The 21,385-nt window shown below is 39.4% G+C and overlaps 1 protein-coding gene across 2 annotated transcripts in view; it reads left to right on the plus strand.

The window, feature by feature from the left end:
* Nucleotides 1–18,537, plus strand: part of FAM117B (family with sequence similarity 117 member B) — a 141,657-nt gene extending 123,120 nt beyond the window's left edge. Inside the window, exons 5-8 of one of the 2 annotated variants that reach the window (XM_073019941.1) lie at nt 575–718; nt 2,333–2,558; nt 4,667–4,787; nt 17,970–18,537. In XM_073019941.1, the coding sequence (XP_072876042.1) occupies nt 575–718; nt 2,333–2,558; nt 4,667–4,787; nt 17,970–18,024 (546 nt within the window). In that variant the 3' untranslated portion in view covers nt 18,025–18,537. Of the gene's footprint in view, nt 1–574; nt 719–2,332; nt 2,559–4,666; nt 4,788–13,090; nt 17,380–17,969 lie in introns of those variants that run through there. The other variant, XM_007965899.3, reaches the window with a different exon arrangement.
* Nucleotides 18,538–21,385: the final 2,848 nt, after the last annotated feature.

A 21,385-nucleotide genomic window follows, 5' to 3' on the forward strand; every position in this document is an offset into this window, starting at 1 on the left:
ATTTAGTCGGTTTCCGGGGAGGCCTTAGGAAACTTACAATCATGGCGGAAGGCAAAGGGGGAGCACACAGGTCACATGGCTGAGCAGGAGCAAGAGAGAGAAGGGGGAGGTGCTGTACACCTTTAAACAACCAGATTTCATAAGAACTCAACAGTACTAAGAGGGACGGTGCTAAACCATTCATGAGAGATCCACCCCCATGATTTCGGTGAGACATCCAAACTCTATCATTGTGGCACTAGGAGTGTTTAAAGTTATATTCTGAAATCTGAGCTCTGTTACAGTCATAAAAGAATTTTTGAGGTTGACATTCTTTTACTATATATATCCCTGTTCCCTTTGCAGTCATTCATAGGTGTGAATACATTTTCAGAATCCTGCCTTCATTGTGTGGGATCTAGGTTTTAAATTATATTTCATCCATGCTAAGGAGCAGGTTTGCTCACTCACACTTTTTGTGAGGCCTATAAACTTTGATTTATTTTTGAGTTACTTATGTCTGTTGGAATTATGCTTCAGTCTAGAAAATTAAAAGGTAATGTTAAGCCTCTCTTCTCCATCCCATTTTCTTAAGGCTCCTGTTCCAAAGAGTGCACTTATTCCTGTAATTCCCATCACCAAATCAACAGGCTCCCGGTTCCGGAATAGCGTGGAAGGATTGAATCAGGAGATTGAAATAATAATTAAAGAGACTGGGGAAAAGGAAGAGCAACTTATAGTAAGTGATCTTGTATCTTAAGATCATTCTTGAATTCTTCTAATTATTAAAAATGCACAGTTTGGGTTTCCATATTTACTTGGGTTTCTTCCTTCTCATTGAGAGAACAAAAATTTATCTCTTTTGAAAATCTTTGACCTGGGCAAGTGAGTGGAAAGTTTTCATTTAGTTGCATGTCATAGAGGCAACTGATCTGACTTGAATTTGGATTACTGAACAGAAACTATTTTTTGTTTGTCTGTATTTAGAAACCATTAGGTGATATATTTCTTATTTGCTATAACTCCATTTAGCATAATTAGTAAGCTAAACTCCATTAGTGAGTTTAGCTTACTAATTATGGGGGGCAGAAGTTTACATGACATTGAATACTTTCTAAGTATGAATCTACTTGCTCCTTTTTTGAATGTCAGTAACTATTTGGTTTTGGTTGACATGCTAGACCATGTCGTCATAAAGTACAGTTAGAAATGATCTGGCTAGGCACGGTGGCTCATGCCTGTAATCCCAACATTTTGGGAGGTTGAGGCGGGTGGATCACCTGAGGTCAGGAGTTCAAGACCCACCTGGCCAACATGGTGAAACCCCGTCTCTACTAAAAAATACAAAAATTAGCTGGGCATGGTGGTGCGTGCCTGTCATCCCAGCTACTTGGGAGGCTGAGGCAGGGAGAATCGCTTGAACCCGGGAAGTGGAGGTTGCAGTGAACCAAGATTGCACCATTGCACTCCAGCCTGGGCGACAGAGCGAGACTCCATCTCAAAAAAAAAAAAAAAAAAAGAAATGATCTTCTGCCTATTCTGTCTACTAACTAGAAAACACATGAGAATAATTCCTATGTAAAACAGAAAAATTACTGTTTAGGTTTAAAAACCATGTCACAGAGTATATTTATTTAACCGTCTCTCTATTCTTCAGTGAAGGAGGAATTGAGTATTGTATTGATGCCTAAGATCCTCTTCCTTAAAATAAAAGGTTGGTTTAGCTAAGAGAAAACACAGCTCCCCACACCCTCTCCTCCCTGCTGCCTGATGGGGTCCAGGTTCCCTGATATAATAAAGGTAAATGAATCAGAAGCATGCAGGGAGTTGGTTTCCCTGCTAAGCGATCCACGCAGGCTTTCCTTTGTGTGTGTACTTGATTTTCTCCCCATCATTAGCACTTCTGTGATTAACCTTTCCCCTGTTTAGGAAAGTTGACTTGAAAAAATCCTTTCAGGGTGTGGCATCAGTGTCCCTGGTTCACATGATGAATAACCTTTTTTCCTCTAATGTGGACCTAGTGTTACACCTAGATTTCATGGCCCTCGTTTATAATTTTTAAAATAACCCGTAGCACACGATAAGTGATGCAGTGCAATTCATTTATTCAACAAGCATTGGCCACCTGCTGTATGCCGGGCCTTGGGAATACAGAGTCTTCACCAAAGACTCTTGGTGGGGGAGTCAGGTTAGACAGGGATGTCACTAACATGCAACATGAAATCCTAATAAGTAGGAAGGGATTTCTGATTTGTGAGTCTCTGGCACTGTATGTGAAGGTTGACATTGGGTGCATTGCTGGTGATTCGAAATTAATGATAAATATACATATGTTTTAAAAATTTTATAACAGCCGCAAGATATTCCAGATGGCCATCGTGCTCCACCCCCCCTTGTACAGAGAAGTAGCAGCACACGCAGCATCGACACACAGACCCCTGGTGGGGCAGACAGGGGAAGCAACAACAGCAGCCGTTCCCAGTCCGTGTCCCCAACATCGTTCCTCACCATTTCCAATGAAGGTAGCGAGGAGAGTCCTTGCTCAGCTGATGACCTGCTTGTTGATCCCAGAGATAAAGGTACAGTGCTGGAGGAATGTGCTACCAGACGATAATGGAATACCTCCTGTTGTATCATTCATTCTATTCATTTTCTAGGAGAACCACCCACTGGAGGCTACTCAGTTAATGTGTTCAAAGCATAGGTTTTAAATTTGGAGTATAAACAGGTTTGACCGTCATGCTCAGTCGATGGTCTGGTTGGGCAAGTTTATGGGCTTTTGTTAGTTTGTATGTCTTTTTTTGTACTTGTTAATACAACTTCCTTATTGGTGAGAAACATTCTTATTGGAATAAATGAGATGAGCACTTGCTCTGAAAAGCGCTTTGGTCTCTGTTACCTGATAGTCATGATTTTATTACCTTAATGCTTTTTAAATCAATAAAAAGCCTTCCAGTTAGTGTTTTTTAGGATCTGTATTTGTGACATTTTTAACAAGGATTAAATAGATTTATATCAATGCAGGATGAGTGTTCAAAGCAAGCCTGATGTAAAACGTTGAAGGGTATTTTTAAAAATAACCTTAAAATACCTTAGAAATAACCTGGAAATAGAAGCAGTTTGAATGTTAATTACAAATATTATTGCCTTTTAAAACAAATATTAGCCTTGCATTTATGTCAGGACAGTATTTTCTTAGCTTAATCCTGGTTACGTTGTGTACTTAAAAGTAATGATAATTTTTTATATATATATATATATATGTATATTTTTTTTTTTCCCCGAGACAGAGTCTCGCTCTGTCGCCCAGGCTGGAGTGCAGTGGCATGATCTTGGCTCACTGCAAGCTCCGCCTCCTGGGTTCATACCATTCTCCTGCCTCAACCTCTCGAGTACCTGGGCCTACAGGTGTCTGCTACCACGCCCGGATAATTTTTTGTATTTTTAGTAGAGATGGGGTTTCACTGTGTTAGCCAGGATGGTCTTGATCTCCTGACCTCATGATCCATGCGCCTCGGCCTCCCAGAGTGCTGGGATTACAGGCCTGAGCCACCGCAACCGGCCTATTTATAAGTTCTAAAGCTCAGTTCAGTAGTCATTTATTTCGAACCTCCTCCATACAGTGTGTTGAATGTCCTAAAGTGCTCTGCTGTTAGGACTTGCTGATGCTACTCATCACCTAAGTCATTCAAACTGTAACAAGTGCAGAAGACAGAAGATGCACTGAAGAAGTTACTTTAAACTGTGGAAAGTTGTAAACTGTTGTTCTTTGGACTTTTCTTGCTAGCGTCTGGGTCTGATAAAACATGGGTCAGATAAAATCTGTCCCTTGATTTCCCATATTTTCTACTTCTACATCAATAACATGTAGAAAGTCTGTAAATAAGCTCAATAAATGTGTCCTGATCCATTTGATTTTAGTAGCTGGTTGGCCTCTGTGAATTTCTTTTGTAGGAAAACTGGGCTGTAGTGCTGCTGCCAGCAAGGAGTTTGTAGCTTAGCAGGTACAGACTGAAAATTTAGAACAGACATTTAACATATTAAAATTTTTAAGTTAATATAAATTGAGGATATCAGCACTAAATAATATCAGAGTAAAGAAATGTTCCTCCTGTTAGGGTTAATTTGGAAAGACTTCAAAAAACTTGAGTCAGAGCCAGACTTTGAAGGACCTTTTGGAAAATAAACAGAACTTACCCCTTTTAGGTAAGGGGAAATTCATAGGCAAAAAAAAAGTGTTTGGCATCCGGTGGCTCTGACTACCTGGAGCAAAGATTGTAACCAGAGGACAGAGAAATTGAACTGAGAAATGCTGAAGCGCAGCCCAAGAATTAATCATCAGCAACCAGTGAAGAACCATTTCAGATATTTGTACTGGGAAAAATGGAAGTAGTGTTTGAGTGCATTTGTTTTGTATAGAGTAGAAATAAGGCAGCCAGCCAGGTCAGTGTTCACTACTGAGGGTTATGTGATACAGGCCTAGGCTATGGTAATTGTAAGTGGAAGTGAAATAAATATTTTATTTGTATATGCATTTATTTAACAAACATTATCTCCTTGATGAAGAAAGCACTGTTCCTGCCCTCAAGTAGTTCACGGTGGGCTAGTCCAAGAACAATTAAATGTAGTATGACTGTATATTTATGTAGTTGTATTTTTTACTAATCTAATGTGTCATTTCTTGCAGAGAATGGGAACAATTCTCCTTTGCCCAAATATGCAACCTCACCAAAACCTAACAACAGTTATATGTTCAAAAGGGAACCTCCTGAGGGCTGTGAAAGGGTCAAAGTCTTTGAGGAATGCTCGTAAGTATCCCTTCCACCACCCCGCAAAAAAAACTATTATGAGCTTTTTTTTTGAGATAGGATCTCACTCTGTCACCTAGGCTGGACTGCACTAATGCAGTCACAGGTCACACTGCAACCTCTACCTCCTAGGCTCCAGTGATCTTCCCGCCTCAACCTCCCAAGTAGCTGGGAATACAGATGTACGCCACTAGCCTGGCTAATTGTGGTTTTTTTTTTTTTTTTTTGAGATGGAGTCTCACTCTGACGCCCAGGCTGGAGTACAGTGCCACAATCTCGGCTCACTGCAATCTCTGCTTCCTGGGTTCATGCCATTCTCCTGCCACAGCTTCCCGAGTAACTGGGAAGTTACTCGGGAAGTAACTGTGGGACCACAGGCACCCACAACCACACCTGGCTAATTTTTTGTATTTTTAGTAGAGGCGAGGTTTCACTGCATTGGCCAGGATGGTCTCAATCTCCTGACCCTGTGATCTGCCCGCCTCGGCCTACCAAAGTGTTGGGATTACAAATGTGAGCCGCTGCACCTGGCCTAGCCTGGCTAATTTTTTAAAGTTTGGAGAGACAGGGTCTCACTGTGTTGTCCAGGCTGGTCCCAAACTCCTGGGCACAAGCAATCCTCCTGCCTCAGCCTCCTGAAGTGCTGGGATTACAGGCATGGGCCACTGTGCCCAGCCTATTATCAGCATTTTTAAGTAAGCTGAAAGAATAGTATAGTGATCACTCATATATCTACAACCCAGATTAGATAATAGCTAACATTTTGCAGTATTTACTAAAAGTTACCACAGTACTGCTGTGTAGCCACAGTATGATTATCACACCTTAGAATATTGACAGTAATGCTTAATATCAGCTAATACCCATTTGTTATTCAAATTTCCTTAGTTGTCTGCAAAACGTCTTCTGTGGTTGTCATTTGTGACATGTATCCAGTCATGTTTACATGTTGAATTTAGCAGTATATTTATTCCAGATAGACCATGAATCTCACCTAGTGTGGTTCCATTCTTTCAAGGAGGCCAGTCTGGGCAACATAGCAAGATCCATTCTCATAATTGTGAGGAAGATAATCTAAGCAGGATTTTTTTTTTTTTTTTTTTTTTTTTTTTGAGAAAGAGTCTCACTCTGTCGCCCAGCCTGGAGTGCAGTGGCGCAATCTCGTCTCACTGCAAGCTCCACCTCCCTGGTTCACTCCATTCTCCTGCCTCAGCCTCCCGAGTAGCTGGGACTACAGGTGCCCGCCACCACGCCCGGCTAATTTTTTGCATTTTTAGTAGAGATGGGGTTTCACTGTGTTAGCCAGGATGGTCTCGATCACCTGACCTCGTGATCCACCCACCTTGGCCTCCCAAAGGGTGAGGATTACAGGCATGAGCCACCGCGCCCGGCCTAAGAAGGATTTTAAACTAACAGTAGTATCTAGTGCCCTTTGGTATGTGATCTCCTATATTCACATACTTCTTTTGGCTGGTACTCTAGTCAGCTAGTCCTATTTTAAACTCATAAGTCGCCCAGAAAGTATACAGCCTGTGACTCCTTGCTTTATAAGTGATGACTAAGGATGCGAGGTTTGTGTGAGATTGAGCAAATTAGCTGAAGAATGTTATTTGGAGATACGATGACAGTGTTTAGCCCTCGCCGTCTAATTTCACTGTGGTTGCCAAGTCTGAAAGCCACCCTTTTTGGCTTTTTCTTACTGCGAATCCTGAAATACAACGTGGAGATTGTCCAGCCTTCTGCAGTTCACACAGTTTGTCATCATCTTTTATCATGAACATTTTGGAGTGATTTGAAATATGGCATTCTAGGCCGGGCGTGGTGGCTCATGCCTGTAATCCCAGCACTTTGGGAGACCAAGGTGGGTGGATCACTGAGGTCAGGAGTTCGAGACCAGCCTGGCCAACATGGTGAAACACCATCTCTATTAAAAATACAAAAATTAGCTGGGCACAGTGGCGCATGCCTGTAATAATCCCAGCTACTCGGGAGGCTGAGGCAGGAAAATTGCTTGAACCTGGGAGGTGGAGATTGCACTAAGCCAAGATCGTGCCATAGCACTCCAGCCTGGATGACAGAGGGAGACTGTCTCAAACAAAACAAAAAAAAAAAAAAAAAAAAAAGGCATTCTTTTGTTTCTCTTATGTGCTTTCTTGTCAGTGCTTCCTTTAACCTGAATTCTGAATAATGTAACCACACAAAGAGCATTGGTTTTGAATCCCTTTAACTTCTCTACTAGGAAACGCCAGTCTCCTATCTGCTTCTGTGACTGTAATTGAAAACTCTTGTTTTAGCAACTGCTTATTTTTGGTTTTTTCACCATATTAGCCTATAAGTTTTAAGTGGTACTAGCTGAGAGTTTAAGCCAGTTTTATAGCAGATTTGTTCCATGGACTCCCTGCATTATAATCACCTGGGGAGTTAGTAGAAACTGTAGATTACAGGACCCTACCCCAGACTTAATGTATGGGTAAATATGGACGTAGGACATGACCTCTGCATCTTTATCAAGTAGCTCAGATGATTTTTCTGCCCAGTATGAAAATACTGGCTTATACTTTTTCATGAGTATTCTTAAGAAATTAGGTCATTGTTTTCACCCGTGTGAAAATCATGTTCCACTCCTTTCTGGCCTGTATAGTTTCCATAGAGAAGGCTGTTGCCAGACAAATTGGAGCTCCTTTATATGTTATTTGCTGCTTTTCTCTTGCTGCTTTTAGGATCTTCTCTTTGTCCTTGACTTCGAATGTTTGATTATTTTATGTCTTGGGGTAGTTGTTTTTGGGTCAAAGCTGTTTGGTGTTCCCTGACCTTCCTGTACCAGGGTATTTATATCTTTCTCAGGTTTTAGAAAGTTTTCTGTTATTACTTCTGAGAATAAGCTTTCTACCCCTTTGCTATCATTTGACTTCCTCTTGAAAAACAATAATTCCTAGATTTGGTCTTTTGAGGTAATTTTCTGTATCTTGTAGATGGTCTTTGTTCCTTTTCATTCTTTTCCCTTTTTTCTCCTCTGACTGTATATTTCCAAATAGCCTGTCTTCAAGCTCACCAATTCTTTCCTGTTTGATTCATCTGTTTAGATCCTCTAATGAATTTTTTGGTTCTGCAAATGTATTTCTCAGTTCTAAGATTTGTTTGATTTTTTAAAATTATTTCAATCTCTTTGTTAAATTTATTTGATAAATTTCTGAATTTTCTGTGTTATCTTGGAGATCACTGAGTTTTCTTAAAACTGCTATTTTGAATTATTGGTTAGCAAATTCACATATTGGTGTCTCATTAGCATCAGTCACTGGTTCTTTGCTTTGTCCATTTAAGGAGGTCATGGTTCCCTGTTTATTCTTGTGGATTTAAGTTTGTCTTTGCATTGAAGGATTATTCATTCTAGTTTTCTCTGTCTGGCTTGTTTTGGTTTTTGTTAGTATATTTGCTTACAGATTCTTCACTGCTAGATCGCTGCCTCCTTTTTGGCTCTGGGTGGCGCCTTAAACAGAGGTCCACCATGGGTCTAGTAAACAACCTAAAGGCTGCTGCTCCTGAAGCGGGGAGGTCCCAATGCTCTCAGCAGCGTGGGAAAGCTAGGTCGGAGTTCCGTTCCTGCCGAAGGAACCTGTGTGGTGCTACCGAACCACTGTGATGTGGCATCTCCTTTCATCGAACTCCACAGCAGAGTTTCCAGGGCTGGGGATGGCATTTCTGCCTCCCGTCTTTGTCTTCGCCTTTCCTCGGGGATATTTTTCCTTTCATGTATTTACCACGTTTCCCATGGGTTAAGGCAGTGTCTTGTCAGGGAACCCAGGATTGTGGGGAAGCTGGTTGTCTACCCCAGTCTCACTTTTTCTAGTGTAGAAATCATGAATTGTGCTGGGCAGAATGAGGGTAGGGTTGTCACAGATGTGGAAATCTGATTCTCAGTTTTTTCACTTCTCTGTGGCCCTAGGAACTGTCTCTTCATATTTGAGTTCTTGGATATTGCTAGTAATAATCTCAGTAATACATATTTGTTTTTGGTTTTCTGTGGCAGGGAGTGGAACCATGTGCTTCTTTACCACTATTTTGGAACTGGAAAGCAGAAATGGGCTTATTCTATTAGGTAAAAATCTGTTGGCCCAAATGTACTTTTTTGGAGTTGTGCCTGCCCCCCTCCACCACCAACCCTGCTGAGACAGGTTCTCTGTCACCCAGACTGGAGTGCAGTGTTGCAGTCAACAGCCCACTGCAGCCTTGACCTCCCCGGGCTCAGGCAGTCCTCTCACCTCAGCCTCCCAATTAGCTGAGACTACAGGCGTCCACCACCACACCCAGCTAGTTTTTCTAGAGATGGGGTTTTGGCATGTGCCCAGGCTGGTCTTGAACTCCTGGGCTCAAGTGATCCACCTTTCTTGACCTCCTAAAGTGCTGGGATTATAGGCATGAGCCACTGTGTCTGGCCTGAGTTGAGCTCTTTGATTTACTCATTGGCCCTTAGGATTTGCCCAAGTGCTAAATGTAGAGATTTGGTTGATTGACTCCAAAACATTTTGATTGCTTTTAAGAAATGACTTTAAATATTTGTTGGGTTAGTGGCATGAGCCACTGCGCCCAGTCATATTACATGTTTTATGGCACATTGATCTGTTAGTAGAAGGTAAACTTATTCTTTTTTTTTTTTAATGTAATGTTTATTATACATTTTACTGGTAGAAAGACTGTGTAACACAAATACACTATTAATATTTTAATTATGTTCCAAAGACAAATTAGCAGTAGTAACTAAGAGTGGATATCTAAGAAGTAATTTTAACTTTTTGTCAATAGAAGAAGTTACTCAAGTCTTTTTAAAAGATTAGTCTCTTTTTGTCCTAGATATGTCAAAATTAGAGCAATAACCACTGTGTACACTACCATTAAAGCAAAGGTGGATTGCTGGTCCCGATATAATATTTTAGCTTTAGGCATTCTTTTAAGAATACTTTTCTCACTAAGTCTTAACTTTTGCTTTAAAGTACTAACTCTGACCTGAACTGGGGGGTCAGGATGGGGTAAGGAGTGATCTCTGATTTCTAGAAATGTATCTGTTTACCTGAAAGAAAATAGGTGGTTGGATTTGGGCCCAAAAAGGACAAACCAGATTTTGTACTTCTGTCTCTATAATCTTTTTGATAACAGCACATACCATAGCCATGTCATCTGTACTTAGTCCTTTTTAATAAAGTTGAATATACTCTTTCCTGATCCCAGCCAATGAAGTCCTTAGATTCTTAAACATTATGGTTTCTTTGCAATATAGAGGCATTTTTTAGTTATATCTACTTTGAGACACAAGCCTTTTGGAATAACTGCTTAAGAAAAAGTAAAAATTTATAAATAGCTTGAGATTTTATTTTCTTTCTGTGTATGGTTTGTAAGTTGAAGAATGCTTTGAAGTAACGTTAGTATTTGCAGCTTCAACTAGCATACATGTAGGTCACATATCCTGTGGTGGGTCATGTTTTTCTTGGATAATGCACTCTTAGAAGCCACGGAGGTTAGGAAAGTGATTCTTCTTGGTGGGTTGGGGTAATGACAGGAAGAAGGCACAAGGAGAGTTTTTTTGGTGCTTTATGTTATATTGGTGTTAATGTTCTGTTTCTTGATCTGATCAGTTAGACAAATTATTACTATTTACATTATTTTGTGTGAGGTATATCGTAAGTCTGTTTTCATGAAATCTGCAAGGAAGTTAAATGGTTTTTTAGATTCCTGTCATTAAAAAAACAATTCCAGATCAAAAACTTTATCTAAATCAGGAAGCTTATACTTCAGAAATGTCAAGTTTCATCCCAGAGACCTATTAGCAGCCACAAGTCTTAAGTCTTTTTTTTTTTTTTTTTTTTTTTTTTTTTTTATGAGACAGAGTCTCTCTCTGTTGCCCAGGCTGGAGTGCAGTGGCGTGATCTCTGCTCCCTGCAAGCTCCGCCTCCTGGGTTCACGCCATTCTCCTGCCTCAGCCTCACGAGTAGCTGGGACTACAGGCGCCCGCCACCACGCCCGGCTAATTTTTTATATTTTTAGTAGAGATGGGGTTTCACTGTGTTAGCCAGGATGGTCTCGATCTCCTGACCTCATAATCTTCCCGCCTTGACCTCCCAAGGTGCTGGGATTACAGGCGTGAACCACCGTGCCTGGCCATCTTAAGTCATTTTTAAGAAGATAACCTCAAACAAATAAGTTAATGAAAATTTTTAGGCCTCACTTGGATGGAAGTGTTAAAATTAACTTGCCTTTTCATTTTTACAAGAAATTTTTCATTTTACAAGAATGAAAGTTAACTTTGGTAATTCTGTCTTCAAAGGAAAATTTAAGGCATTATTTCATTATGGAAACATAACCTCACCTTCCTCACATTCAGTGTATTGAAAATCATGCTCTCAGACAGTAAAAATAGAAGGGTGTGTGTTGTTCTTATCAGTAATATACCCAGATATACTTGTGGCACTAAAAGTACTCAACTATTCAGCAAAGAATAGTGCCCAAGTTGAACATAACTTACATTATGTATTTTTCTTTGTTCTTAATTGTTATGTTTGCCAAAGCTCTCCATAGTGTTCACTGTTAATAAAATCTGCCCACCTAATCATTGTCTACTTGGAACACACATCTTTTTGGTGTCCACTCCCCATCTGCTGTTTACTCATTCTTCAAAACCCAGCTCGGGGGGTTGCTACCAAACCCTCCCTCTTCCTATAGGCCACAGGTTATCCACCCCCTTGTGCTACTTCTAAACTTTTTTATAAACCTTTGTTATCATGCCTGTTAGATTCTCTTGTGGAGGTCTTAACCTCTTCTGTGCTGTGGACAACTTTGGTAGTCTGTCTGGTAAAGCTTGTGGATCCCTTCTCTGAATAATGTTTTAAATGCATCATATACCCAAGATTATAAAGGAAGCTAGTTATGTTGAAACACAGCTCTGTCCCTATCACTCCTCACTCCACAAGAAATATAAATTTAGTCCATCTCCTCCTTGTGGATTGTTTCAACTTTGTATCCTCAGAATTTAGTGCACACTTGCATTTTTATTGAAGATTTAGATTTTTTTGTTTTTGTTTTTGTTTTTTTGAGACAGGGTCTTGCTCTGCTGCCCAGGCTGGAGTGCAGTGGCCCAATTATGGCTCACTACAACCTCCACCTCCCAGGGTCAAGCTATCCTCCCATCTCAGCCTCCCAAGTAGCTGGGGCTACAGGTGCATGCCGCCACACTATTGTTTTTAAAGGTTTTTATAAAGACGAGGTCTCACTATGTTGCCCAGGCTGGTCTGGAACTCCTGGGTTCAAGTAAGCCTCCCCGCTCAGACTCCCAAAGTTGTAGAATTAGTGAACCAACACGGCTGACTGATTTAGATTTTTAACGTCATTGGAAGAGATGAGAATCAACCTAAGTCTTGATTTATTTAGGTTCTCCCACCTTAGGTTTTGGCATTTCCATGTTACTTTAACAATGTAGTTTTTTTATACTTTTAATTTTCATGAAATACCATTAATACCAATGTCTTTTTCAAAAATTTGGGTTTTCAGGAGGACCTAGGAAAAGGGAAGAATTTGGCTTTAATAAAAAACTTTCAAAGCAAAGGAGTTTTTATTTTGATTTCACATTTATATTGCTCAGAAAACACTTTAATAAACTTTCAAAGCAAAGGAGTTTTTATTTTGATTTCACATTTACATTATATTGCTCAGAAAACTATCATGGTTAATTCAAAGAATTGTTTCCATCAAAGAGATTTTTACAAGCACTTGAAGAGAAAAGCCATACCTACCATAGTTTTAGTCATGCAATGGTGGAACTTAGCAAAAGATGGACATTGTATATCTTTGATTTCCTTACCGCCTCCTTCCAGTATACTATAGACCTTGGGAAAAATCATGGCCGTGGAATATACCATACGTAAAGGCATACATGTCTTTAAACATCTAGATTTTCTTTTGCTATAGGAAATGCATTATTCCCTTGACTGTCTTAGCTCTTCATTACATGCAGTGCTCATGGGGCTGAGCCGCCTGCATGGTAACGGGGCTGTCGAGGGAACTGAAAGCAGCATTGATGATGGGGGCTTCTTGCATTCTAAGATACATATGTTGAATCCTGCCTGTGTCGGATAGCACTTTGGTCCTTGGTGTTTGAAGCTTTTGACAGAGCTTGAGTTTTAAATTCCTTTTCTGTGCTGTAAGTTAACTGTGTTTTTAAAAATAAAAGAGCTTGCTTCCAAGTTTTTTTTTTTGTTTTTTTTTTTAAATTAAAGTTCTGTGACTTAAAAGCATTGGGTTGTCTGTTCTGTGTCTAGGCCAAAACAGCTTCATGAAATCCCAGCCTTTTATTGTCCTGACAAAAACAAGGTGAATTTCATTCCTAAAAGTGGATCTGCTTTCTGCCTCGTCAGCATCCTCAAGCCACTCCTTCCCACCCCAGATCTTACACTCAAGGGCTCTGGCCACAGCCTGACAGTCACCACTGGCATGGCTACCACTCTGCTGCAGCCTATTGCTGTGGCCTCCCTGTCTACAAACACAGAGCAAGACCGAGTCTCTCGAGGAACAAGTACAGTCATGCCATCAGCTTCTCTACTCCCACCACCAGAACCAATTGAGGAAGCTGAAGGATAGGTCACAGTGCAAAGTGGCTGTTGTTCTGGGAAATTGGAAACCTCCTCAGATCACTGGACTCTGATGGCATCGTGCACTTCTGGCCAGCTGTGGTGTGCTCCAGCTCTCCAGTGACATGTGACGGTGAGGCTTCTGGAAGAAAGGATCCCCCATGATGGCTCTGCCTGACTTGTGAACGCCAACCCTCAGTGCTTAGCCTGCTTTTTATCAAAGCACTGATTGCAACAAGAAAGGTCTCATTCTTTACCTTTGGAGAGACAATATCATGGTTTTGTTTTCGAATTAGACTTCTTTAAAAAACACACACACACACACACACACACACACCCCGATCCTTGCCAACATGATTCCTAAAGGGAGATGTGACTGATGCTGCAAGAACCATCTTTTCTATGAAAATGACTATTTTATAATATACCAATGTTACATTTTCTGAAACGTAGCAAACAGGATGTTCAAAAGTTTCTTTGGTGGCCTCTGTTTCTTGTTCCCTTTCTAGATGTGTGCTTTTCTCAGCTGTTTTCAGCTTTGGGACCAAAGGGATTGTTGACGTTTTCCCAGCAATCTTAATCTCATGACTGTGTTCTTCTCCCAAACAAGGATTGATAGGTAAATGCATTGAACAAGTATATATATGAAAAGAGATAAAAAGCAATATTCGTACATTATGTGATTTATGTTTTTTGATGTCAAAAGTTTGTGCTTTGGGTGAAATATTTGTATAACTGCTGTTTCTTCACTACTCCTGTACACATTTCACCATGTGGTCAGAAAAATTGTAGTCCGAAGACAAGTGCTTTAATATGTTTTCACCCATATTGGAACTTGATTTAAAAGTCAGTGAGCTGAAAGGAAACTATCCAGTGTTGATTGATAGCTAAGAGTAAGGAGCCCCTTTGGTTTTCTGTGATACACATATAATATCACATGCTCTCCTTCCTTCACCACAGGTGTCATTCTACCTTTAATCATCACTGTATCATAGCCCCAAAGAGATCCTGAAATGGCTGTGCATGGATTTCCTCCTTTGCCCTTGTGATGTTGTTGTCTTGTGGATTTGGTCGGGCTAGTAGTTTGCCAGGAGTGTAATCCGGTGGATAGTGATCCGAACTGTAGCCGCAGAATCCTGTGACTGACATTTTCTTTGTGGTGGTGGTTGGCCCTGAGATTTGTTGCCTACAGATTTTGCTAATATACCCCCTAACAATCCACATAGTGGGGAAAATAGACAAGAACTTGAGTATGAATGGTAAGCGCCTTTGAAAACTCCATACGGTTTTTGATTTGGACTCATCCTAATATAAACCACTGCCAGTATCACATGGTATCAGTATTTGATTTCTGGATATATGGTAGTGAGATTAAGGAGCAGCTTTTTTTTTTTTTTTTTTTTTTGAGATGGAGTTTCACTTTCGTTGCCCAGGCTGGAGTGCAATGGCGCGATCTCGGTTCACTGCAATCTCTGTCTCCTGGGTTCAAGCAATTCTCCTGCCTTAGCCTCCCAAGTAGCTGGGATTACAGGCATGTGCCACCACACCCAGCTAATTTTGTATTTTTAGTAGAGGTGGGGTTTCACCATGTTGGTCAGGCTGGTCTCGAACTCCCGGCCTCAGGTGATCTGCTCATCTAGGCCTCCCAAAGTGTTGGGATTACAGGTGTGAGCCACCGCACTGGCCAGGAACAGCTCTTTTTAAAAGTGAGTTTCAGTAAACAGTATTGAATAAAAGCATCCTTTTCATATCTTCATATACTACTTTATAATGCAATAATTTACTGTTCCTATACATATTATAGGCAGAAAAAAAATTTTAAATCCTTATAAAAAGGATACAGTTTAGAAGGTTAATATGTCAGCTTACCCAGACATATTCTATCAAGGAAAACCTAGTGGTAGCAATAAATCTTCGGAAAGGACTTCTTATACTCATGTACCTTTAAAACATCTAAGTAATTTAAAATAAGCCCTGTTGAGTTTAAAATCGAGGTATATTGAGGTAAATCAGATAAATTCAAACATTTGAATAAATCTGTCAAGTTTTAGATGGTAGGATTGATGAACTTTGGTAGTTTCTCAATCCAAAACAAATTTATTTGGAACTAGTGTGTTATGGCTTCTCAGTCATTAAAAGCCCAGTTATTTGGGGTCCACACTTTCTCACTGAGACCCTTGATATTTTGCCTTCTTTGTTATGCATTATAACTTGACTGTATCACCACTGAGTATCTGCTGTATCAGAGGTTCAGAAGAAAAGGTACAACTGAAATCAGAATGGGGGTAGAGGAAGTTAAAAACTATTTAAAAAGAACCCTTGGTTTTTTGATGACTTGAATTCTGTTAAGTCTGTGTTCCTGGCCTTGCACTTCTGTTCCTCTTCCATCTCCATCCTTGCTAGTCACAATGGCATTTTAGAACTAGAATGTCACGCCGTAGAGGTTTTCTCTTTTGCTCTGTTGTGCATATTTGTCTAATTCATATCTTTCTGTGGAGTTTCATATATCCTTAATCTAAAGTAACTTAAAATTGGAATGGAAGAACAAGTTTCACAATTATTTACCGTCTTATAAATAGAACTTCTAGTCTAATGTTTGGTTGTAAGGAGAATGTGAATTTGCAGGTAAATGAATTGTATGGCAACCAGACAGATCCCTGGGGTTTGGGAGAAATAGAGCTTGAGATTTGAAAAAAAGGTACAAGGTACAAAACAACTCTAACTGCCAGTGCCAAAGGGCTAATTTTTAAGCATGTAAGCTTTATCACAGTCTTGAAAAAACATTAACCATAGGTTTATTCAGCTGTTTTATTTAACCCTTAGTTCCCTGGTGGTTGATTTTTTTTTTTTTAAATGGGTCTTCAGCTTTCCAGTGAAATGTGACACTCTCAATAGAATGCATAATGTTGGTTTCTAAAATTACACTCCATAATTATTGTTATTCTGTAGAAAACTGTACAGAAGGTAAATAGAATAGCTTCAATGGGAATATAATTTAAAATTTTTTAATTTTATAAAAATTTACTTCCATTGCATTAAAAGAAATGGGTAGCATGTGTCTTTCAGAGAAAGGAGCTATTTGGTTATTCACTTTGTCAATCTTAGTTTTTTTTAAATCTTTAAACAATTTCTTCTTTGTGATGATAAAAATTATATAAATTTACTGTTTCTGATCATGACTGAGTCTATTACTTGTCATGGCTTTTGTAAGCAACTGTGTTTAAAAAATACCGGTTTTGCCTCTTTGGTTACACGTGGTGAGCATGGATGTCAAGATTATTTTTCAACTAGATTATTCAATTTGTTTTATATTTCTTATACTTCATACTTATGACCACAGTCCAAATCAGTCTTTTAGAAGGTGCTCTTGCTAACTGTGGAATATTTCACAACATGAAAGTCCTTTTTCTCCACTTTCAGTGGTTCGCTTTCACTGAAAGAAAGTGTAAAAAAAGGCAGAATTTATAGCTTTCACTATGTCCAAGACTAGGACTGGGTTATAAAGATTTTCTTTTGTGAAGGAAAATAAAAGAAAATTTGCCAGTACTGCATTGACTTTACTATTGTAAACTTAAGATTCATTCCTTAGTGCTTGGAATTTTGATGTCTCAAAACCAGATGAGTGGAAGTGCTGAATTTGCAAAATAAAGCTAAGAATGCTTAACTCCGCACTTTAAGGTTTAAGTTTTACTCTGACCAAATTGATCAGCAGAGCAGCCCTGAACAGCATTTTGTTTATACAGTCTTGTTGAAGAATAGAATTTTTTTAACCCTCCATTTTTTGTCTCTGTAGAAGCTGTGCAACTCTTTTTAAAACACGATTTAAAACATTTTGTTATTCTAACAATTCTCTCAACAGCATTTCCAATGGTAATCGGTATTGTTACGCTGTACTTATGTATTCCCTTTACCTGAACACTTGTTGCTGCCTCACAAAAAAATAGAACTTTTATGTTAAAAATAAAGTCTGTTCTTCTTGAGTTTTTTTCTGTGAATTTTTATGAATATTGTCCAAATTCAATTACATTTCTTTTTGGACTGGTTATTTAGCTTTTAAGTGGTACATTGTTTTTCTCAAACTAATAGAAAAATGTGTTTGTGTTCAGCAGCAGGTTCCTTGCTACCCCTCACTTGCCCTAGAACTGAAGGTACCTGCTCTTTGGGGTAAGTGCTAGGCACACATTGACATCTAAGCAGCACAGAGAGAGACTCGTGTGAAGAATTCACTGCTTCACAGTTTTGTTAGAGGTAACTTAGCTGGGGCAGTTACCTAAATTCAATATAAAGTACATAAAGAGGAGTTTTTTTGTTTTGTTAATTCTTGGTAATTCAGCCATATTCTTTCTTTGTGACAGTGTCTTATATATATATGCAAGACAGTCGTTCAGTTTCAGGGGACAGTTGTTGAGTTTTAGGGGTTTTGTCTGTATCCACAACAGAGCTGGTCAGAAGGCTACATTGTAATAACTTAGAAAGTAGGGACACATTTTAAGTGACATACATCACAGTAATTTTGCCACCATGCCTGGCTAATTTTTATATAAATTTATTTATTTATTTATTTTCGTAGAGACAAGGTCTTGTCACATTGCCTAGGCGGGTCTCAAACTCCTGGCCTCAAGTGATCCTCCCATCTCTGCCTCCCAAAGTGCTGGGCTCAAGGGATCCTGCCGCCTCAGCCTCCCAAGTGGTTGGGACCGCAGGTATGTGCCACCATGCCTGGCTAATTTTTATATAAAATTATTTAATTTTTTTTTTCATAGAGACAGGGTCTTGCCACATTGCTTAGGGTGGTCTCGAACTCCTGGCCTTAAGTGATCCACCTCTGCCTCCCAAAGTGCTGGGATTATAGGTGTGAGCCATTGTGCCTAACCTGTTAAAATTTTTGAAATTATTTCTGAGCAAAAAAGTTAACCAGAGTTTGAGGATAGCTAATATATTTACACAGTAATTTAACATAGTATCAAATGCAAAGAGAATTCTAAAATTGGCACATAAAGTTTTCTCCCTTTCTTTCTCAGTGTTCCCCCACCCCCACCTTTAAGAGGTTGAGGAGAGCAAATATGTGAAATACAGTCCTTGTCTTCTCTTCTTTGTAGCACTTTCCCTGCTAATGTGTAACAGATACTGGTTTTTTTCCTTTGCTAAGATTAGGTGTGCTTTTAAAATATATTTTAGTATGATAATGCCAATAGCCTTTGTAGCTCTTTGATTCAGTGTTTTCCCAACTGTTTGGGTCTTGAAATGAATTAAATGGGTTCAACCAACTTTTAAAACAAGAAACAGAACAGAAAACATAAGTATATTCGTACATAAGGAGACTATTTTTCATGTGTAAAACTTTTGTTAGATGTATATACATATGTCCTAGCTTGTCGTATAAAAAGTATTTCTTACTGAAGGTTGTTTTAATAAACAATATGAAGAATATTGCTGTATCTACAGCTTTTAGGTTTGTCTGGTATCTTAATGCAGAAATGAGACTGGAGTCTTCAAGACATTGTTTCTACTTCCCTTTAATACGTAGCTCCAAAATGTCTAGGTTTTATAAAAACAAACCAAAAACCAGAATAATTCTCTTTCATCATTTTGCATCATCCTCAAATTGAGAATTTATCTCCAATATTCTAACTTTGATTTTATGCAGTAGTGTGGATTAGTCCTGCTGAATCATTGTTTTATAGAAGACTATCTTGGAGGCTCTGATAGTTAAAAACCAGGAGTATAACCATTTGTCTCAATTCTGTATCTTAAGTAACTATTTTTTAGATCGTTGGGATAATTGAGAGGAGAAATAGAGAAAGTCCTAGATTTAGGGCCACAATTCGGGTGCTAGTTCTGGCTCTGATGCTTAATGTTCATGGGATCTTGGGCCAAGAAGTCACCTTTGTGAACCTGTTTTATTTGTGTGATTAAGGAAATGCTGACAATAGTGCTATCACTTAGAAAATATGAAGACATGAAACTGTAAGCAGACATTATCTGCCTTCATATTTTGTCAGGTAAGTTTATTCATTCCATGGGGGAGCCAGTGGTTTTTGGTCTTGGAAAGTGTTCTCATAAAATTCATTTTAGCCTGTAAAGTTTAAAATTGTCAAAGATAAACTGAAATTGTAATAAAAATTGATAATGCCTATTGATAGCTTACCAAATATCAGACACTTTACATATTACTTTTACCCTAATCTTTATAATAACCCTTTGAAGCTGGGTACTGCTATTTTTACTATCATACAGATAACAAAATTGGAATTAGGTTAACTTTTCCATGGTCACACATCTGGGAAATTTCAGAGACTGGCTTTGAACCAAGTCCGACTCTGGAATTCAGAGTTAATCACAAAGTCTTACTGCTATTTTGCTTGCACCAGTGACACTGATAAAATAAAGATGTTGGAGTCACTGCAGATTATGTGACATTGGGCCACACTGCCTTGTTCTTTGTGATCCTCTTCATTGCTACAGCTGCTGGCAGCGTAGTTCAGAGGGCCAAAAGAATGATCAAGCACATTGGTGACAGACATTCTCCAACTCTTTGGTTTTTAATGTTGCTATAGCTACAAAAAATAAAAAGAAATACTCTTTAATTTGGGGAGCATATCTTTTAGAGAGGCAAAAACTGTTACAGTCACATTTCTGGTGGATTTTTTAATTCACCTGGCTTTTTTGAGGGAAAGACTTACATAGTTGGGTTTTTTTGTTTTTGTTTGTTTTGAGACGGAATTTCGCTCTGTTGCCCAGGCTGGAGTGCGGTAGGCAATCTCGGCTCACTGCAAGCTCCACCTCCTGGGTTCAAGCAATTCTCCTGCCTCAGCCTCCCCAGTAGCTGAGATTACAGGCACCTACCACCACGCCTGGCTAATTTTTGTATTTTGTATTTTTAGTAGAGACAGGGTTGCAACATGCTGGCCAGGCTGGTCTCGAACTCTCAACCTCAGGTGATCTACCTGCCTCAGCCTCCTGGAATGCTGGGATTACAGGCGTGAGCCACCGCGCCCGGCCTGTAATTGGTTTTTAAATCTCTGTGACTTGGTATGCCCATTTAAGAGAGAGGGGACAGTAAAATCATCTGGATCACAATTCAAATGTGTGCTTGAAGGCACTACAAAAAAAAATAACCAAAAATATGTTAGTAGTGGTTATTCCTAGATGGTAGTGCTATGGCTGATTTTTTTCTTCTAGAAGATATTACTTTAAAATGAGAAAAAAGAAACAACTTTTTCTTTCATGTATTTTTAGGTTATGGTCAGTGAGGTTTAGCCACAAGAGATATCACAGGAGAGACACAGAAAAAAATGTTGTAATACACTCACAGGCCCTAGAGAGACAGTCACTGCATGCTGAGAGGGGGTCACGTGGGAGGGGGCTCAGCCAAGCAGGTGGGGAGCGGAGAGGCCTAAGACATGGGCAGGAGCCTTTGGGTCAGGGAGAAGCACACGAGAAAAAGTGAGAACTTCACTGGTGCGTTTAAATGTTACTAGGTCATGGGCAAGGTAGCAAGGGAAACTTGGGGCGGGGGCTGCCCATATCACACTGGGCCAGGTGCTCACAGCCTGTTTGTGGAGATGCTGAGGCAGCAAGAAAACCGGAAGTTTAAAACCTACACTACAAATGTAAAAACATACACTGTAAAATCTCACCCACGACACCAGTCAGAACTTCATCTCCTTTTTGTATTTACTCTTTGGCCAATGAGTGGTTGATTTACACCACTGAGTGAGGAATCATGTCTTGACTTTAAATGCCAAGGATAGTTTGTTTTGAACTCTTTAGTAGTCTTTTAAACAGTACAGAAAAAGATGGAAAATAGTTTATGTTGGTCTTCTGGATGTGACCCATCCTGACCAACCATTTTTCTTCTCATCTTGTCCCACAGTTTTCTTTGCCATGTTTAAACACTTTACTGTTGCATGAAATACATTACTTTCAGTTCTACTGAATTCATATTTTAAAAGTTCGTTTTTCCTTCCTAATTTCTATATTCCA

The sequence above is a fragment of the Chlorocebus sabaeus genome, chromosome 10 (genome assembly GCF_047675955.1).
Source record: "Chlorocebus sabaeus isolate Y175 chromosome 10, mChlSab1.0.hap1, whole genome shotgun sequence".
Lineage (NCBI taxonomy): Eukaryota > Metazoa > Chordata > Mammalia > Primates > Cercopithecidae > Chlorocebus > Chlorocebus sabaeus.